The sequence below is a fragment of the Toxotes jaculatrix genome, chromosome 5, assembly GCF_017976425.1.
Source record: "Toxotes jaculatrix isolate fToxJac2 chromosome 5, fToxJac2.pri, whole genome shotgun sequence".
NCBI lineage: Eukaryota > Metazoa > Chordata > Actinopteri > Toxotidae > Toxotes > Toxotes jaculatrix.
The window spans coordinates 30574050-30579152 of record NC_054398.1 but is presented as its reverse complement, the minus strand read 5'-3'; the positions used below and the strand labels follow the sequence as shown (position 1 = coordinate 30579152).

General features: G+C 42.5%; 1 protein-coding gene across 1 annotated transcript; it reads right to left on the bottom strand.

The window, feature by feature from the left end:
- Window positions 1–1072: 1072 nt before the first annotated feature.
- Window positions 1073–4708, bottom strand: LOC121182165 (zinc finger BED domain-containing protein 4-like). Its single transcript, XM_041038526.1, has 5 exons — window positions 4207–4708; window positions 3822–3945; window positions 3468–3607; window positions 2315–3380; window positions 1073–2234 (listed from the first exon to the last, which is right to left on the bottom strand). The coding sequence occupies exons 1-5, from the start codon at window positions 4471–4473 to the stop codon at window positions 1909–1911; spliced, it is 1923 nt and encodes a 640-aa protein (XP_040894460.1). The 5' UTR covers window positions 4474–4708; the 3' UTR covers window positions 1073–1908.
- Window positions 4709–5103: the final 395 nt, after the last annotated feature.

Genomic DNA, 5103 nt, shown 5'->3' with positions numbered 1-5103 from the left:
GCGGCGCTGCTCTCTAAACATTAGCGGAAGATTCTAACCGGCACACCCCCCTCGCCCTACGTCACTTCCTTGCCGGCATTCATTTCAAAGTTTGTGCACGGTAGAAACAAGGAGGCGAGCCGTAAGCAGCGTCTCTTTTAGTTTTTGAAAATTACATTTAAAAAATAAAACCAAAGACTTACCCGTTACAGTAGGAGCGTCCTGTTTTTCCGGAACTTCAGGGCGTTTATTTTTTGAGGCCCGTTCCGATCCGAGATCGAGCTGATGTGGACGCTTAACATGGCGGAGTCTCGGACGTTTTTTAGACGGACGGACAGTCGGCACATAATCCTCGTCCCCGATGTCTCGTCCGCACACTCCGGCAGATGTAGCAGATGTCCCAGAAGATCGATCAGTGCTCTCTATTAAATCAGCAAGTGTTTTTACTGAGTGACCTGCCTCCAGATCATCAGCGGTGTCTCTCACCTAGGCCTAGGCTGCTGGGGGACATCCTGTGATGTACTGCGCACTTCTTCTTCTTTCTCTTTCTCCCCTCAGACCCACTCTCAAATTTATTAGCCTTTATTACATGTCATTAACTCTGTGTCCTCTCTGTCCCGTAGTCCTGTGTTTGTTTCTCTTTGGTCTCTCTTTCTCTGTACCTTTCTGCATGTCCTATGGTCCTGGCTCCACCCACCTGCTGCTGTTTATTGTTTACAATGATCTATTTCTAACATGTTTAATGTTCCATATTTGATTAATATTCTTTGCAAACTGTAATGTAAATAATTACCAGTCATGACAGCTTTTTGCCTCCGTGCTCTGTTTCATAATTCTAATCTGCTGAGCACACATTATCAAATAACTGTTCACTAACTGTAATGTAAATACTGACCCACATTGTCTGTATTATGCTGCATGTCTTTCTCCCCCTCTCCTCCATTCCTAGCTGTCCTATCTTCCTCCTTTTCCTCCTTTCACCCAGCCCGGCCATCGGCAGGAGGGTCCCCCATCTGAGCCAGGTTCTGCTCAAGGTTTCTTCCTGTTAAAGGGGAGTTTTCCTTGCTACTGTCGCCTTAAGTGCTTGCTCTGGGGTCAGGCTCTGGGTCTCTGTAAAGCGCTTTGAGACAATTTTGATTGTGGAAGGCGCTATATAAATAAAATTGAATTGAATTGAATTGAATTGATGAGATGTTTTCAGGAGGCAAATGCTTAAGAGGCACTGGTTGAAATTCTGTGGACACACACACACACACAATAATTGAATCATTATTTGAATTCATTTACTTTTAAAAATATATACGCAGGAATTACTCTTTAAATGTATTCTCATTAAGTTACACAGTACTCCGCCGGCCTCTAGGGCGGCGCTGCTCTCTAAACATTAGCGGAAGATTCTAACCGGCACACCCCCACGCCTGACCTCACTTCCTTGCCGGCATTCATTTCAAAGTTTGAGCACGGTAGAAATAAGGAGGCGAGCCGTAAGCAGCGTCTCTTTTAGTTTTTGAAAAAATACATTTAAAAAATAAAACCAAAGACTTACCCGTTACAGCAGGAGCGTCCTGTTTTTCCGGAACTTCAGGACGGATACTTTCGGAGGCCCGCTCCGTTCCGAGATCGGTCTGATGCGGGCGCTTAACACTAGTGATGGGACGATGATACCTCAAGGAGTGTATTGACACACTAAACAAACTGTGTCGGCACTGTATTGATACTGTGTTGGTCACCCAATAGTGACCCCTGCAGTAGTTATAAAATCATTGCAGGTAAAGAAATTCCTTGTTCGTGTAAATGCTAAAACTGAGTTGGTATGTAAAATATAGCAAATTAGAGTAAAAATTCAGAGTTACAATTTTTTAACTTATGTGCACATTTGTCAACTTAACTGTTAAATCATATGAAATAAAAGACAAAAAAGTGATTAGTTCATGAATTTTTATTGAGAAACAAAAGTTTTTGGAGTGTCTTTGCTCCAAGGCGATTTCTCCTCTTACACACCAGCTCCCCAGCCTTGGAAAATACTCTTTCGCATGGTACAGACGATGATGGTGAGCAGAGAGTTTTAAGTGCAAGTTGATGAAGATGTGGGTATATTTTCTGGTTCCATTTCCAATATTGCAAAGGATCTTGGTTTCTGGGTGTGTTTGTTTCTGCCAGGTAGCGTTGGACTTCAATAATGGAGTCAGCTGTTGCGTTCCTCGTCTTCTGGGTCTCTGCAACCTCCATATCTAAAGTTTTCCAGAGATTGTGCCCTAAAAAAATAGTTATTCATTACTTTATTATCACATGATATATCATATCATATAAGTGCCACAGAAATGTATTTTCATACCTGAACTGGGTTCTGACCCATGTGAAGAGCTAGGCTCTTCTTCTCTTGGGTCAGGCTCTTGGCTCCTCATTTCTTCTGCACATTCTGACTGCAGTCTCTTCACCGCTTCACTTGCCTTTTGCTGACTAACAAATCCATTCTTTTTAAATCTGGGATCTAACAGAGTTGCCAGAGTCATCACACTGAGAGATTCCATGCCGCAAATAGCGTCAGTTAGCCGCTTCCTCAGGTTTTCAGCCAGTTGCTGAGCAGCTGTTTTTGTCACTGTTGTGGCCTGACGTTGAAGCTCAATGTGGAGCATTCTCATCATGGGAATGACCTTAGACCCAGAGACCCTTTTTTCCTCAGACAGTTCTCTTGTAGCTTGGTCAAAAGGAGCAAGAACCCTGAGCATCTCTTCAATGATCTGACATTCTTCTGGAGTCAGTGGAGTGATGTCAGGTTTTAATGAGGCCAGTGACACCCAGACTGCCTCCTTCTGCTCAGTCATTCTTTCAAACATTTGGTAGGTACTGTTCCATCGTGTTGGCACCTCGTTTATTAATTTATGGCCCGGTGTTCCCAGCTGTTGCTGTATTTGAGTGAGCTTCTCTTTAGCAGTCACGCTCGATCGAAAGTATGTCACAATGTGTCGTGTTTTGTTGCGTATTTCAGTTATTGTTGGGATTTGATCACATGATTTTCTCACAATTAAATTCAGGGAATGGGCTATACAAATGGTATGCCATATTTGCAGCATTCGAGCACATGCAGTCATGTTTGCTGCTGCATCAGTGACAAGACACCTGACCTTTCCTGCTATGCCCCACTCCTCCATGAGGCTCCTTTTAACCGTGGCAATGTTTTCTGCAGTGTGTTTCTGAGGAAAATGCTGCACTGCCAAGACTGATGAATGGAGTTCATGGCTTTCTTTGTCCACATAGTGGCCAGTAACAGCTAGATATGCCTCCATATTCATAGACGTCCACATATCAGCTGTTAAAGTAACAGCAACGGCACTCTGGAGGTCCTTTTTGGTTTTCTCCTTTTCCTCCTCATATCTCTGGCTCACCAAGTCCTTGATGGTCTGAAAATAACCATACAAATACTGTTACACCAATAAAATATAGTTATATAGTTAGTACAAACATATAATAAAAATTCTTAAACATACCTTCCTGCTTGGTAGAGCATACGAGGGTAGAATAAGCTTCAGGAGCTCCCTGAATCCCTCATTTTCAACAAAGCTGAGTGGCTGACAGTCTTTGATGATCATATTGACCACTGCCTCATCCACTGCTTGCTTGTTAGGAACTGCAAGCCAAAAGGAACTATTTTGTCAAAAGCTTAATAAAAGGACTGTAATTTTTACAAACAATATCAAATAGACATAAGACGATGTGGTGGTGTAGTGCTTAGCACTGTCGCCTCACAGCAAGAGGGTTGGAGGTTCGATACCAGGCCTGGAGCCTGTCTGTTTGCATGCATGTTTTTTTTAGCACAATTTTTAGAGAGACTTTCAACATACCTGGGGTACTCTCACGAGTATCTGCCAATTCTTCATTGCCATGCCGAGCTCTATAATGCCTCAGCATTGATGAAGTGCTCTTATTGATATAAGATAGCTCTGTAGAGCAGAGCCGACACTTCACCTACAATAACATAAAAAGTTAATTTATCTGAAAACAATTCAAACCTCTTACCAGAACATTGCATTCACTTGTTAAAAAAATAGCCACCCTCTCATGATTACGAGATCAGGATCTCATAATTACATGATAACATGAATAAAGCAACTCTAAGGCTCTTTAACTGACTATCATATGTATCACAGGTCATTCACTTGATAAACTGATAAAGTGAGTGCAATGCGCCACCGTAAAAAATAGTATATAAAGGAGAAAAAGATTTACCTTGTTTGGCGTCACGAGATCAAAATTATTCCACACCGGGGAAAACTTCCTAGAACGATCCATGATCAAGCAAAACTCCATCCGACAAACCCACGACATGTTGATACAGTTTGTTTCCTGATAAACACACTTTGGCGCGGCACATCCAAACGATACAGTTCCTGTATCGGTCACGTGATTCTTTCTTAAAGCAATACACGCACCGATACGAGGTTTCCCTCTTGAGCTCTCGGCACAGTGCTGATGCACCAGTGTCGCTCGTCCCATCACTACTTAACACGGCGGAGTCTCAAAGGCTTTTTAGACGGACGGACGGTCGGCGCAAAATCCTCGTCCCCGCTGTCTTGTCCGCACACTCCGGCAGACGTATCCGATCTCCCGAAACGCCGCTCAGCACGCTCTACTAAATCTGTAAGTATTTATAGTGAGTGACTTGCGTACAACTCTTTGTCAACAGCTGTTTTTTTTCTTTTTTTTTTTTTCTGATTCAGATACTCTCTTACCGTAGTCTGACTGCGTTAAGTTGAGGTCTTCCAACTCCTCTGGAGTCACTTTTAACAAGAGAAACCCTCGTTAAATAATTTTAAAAATAAGACGTTTAAATGAATAGCTGTTCTGAGGAGACTTGCCGGTAAAAAAGTTTTCACGCGGAGGAGAGTGTATTTCAGCGCAAACGGTAATCTCTAAGAAAAATACAAAATGTTTTATTAGATTTTTTGGTATTTTTAAAAAGCCGGAGGATCAAGCTGATAAATGCGTATTCCTACCACGAGTCATCTTGCCGATGTAGTCCGATTCCTATGTACCGACGTTACTTTCTCACTTGCACATTTATACCTTTCTCTGTTTTTGTTTTTCTTTGATGCTTTGCCATGAGACGCCTTAGAGTCTACAACA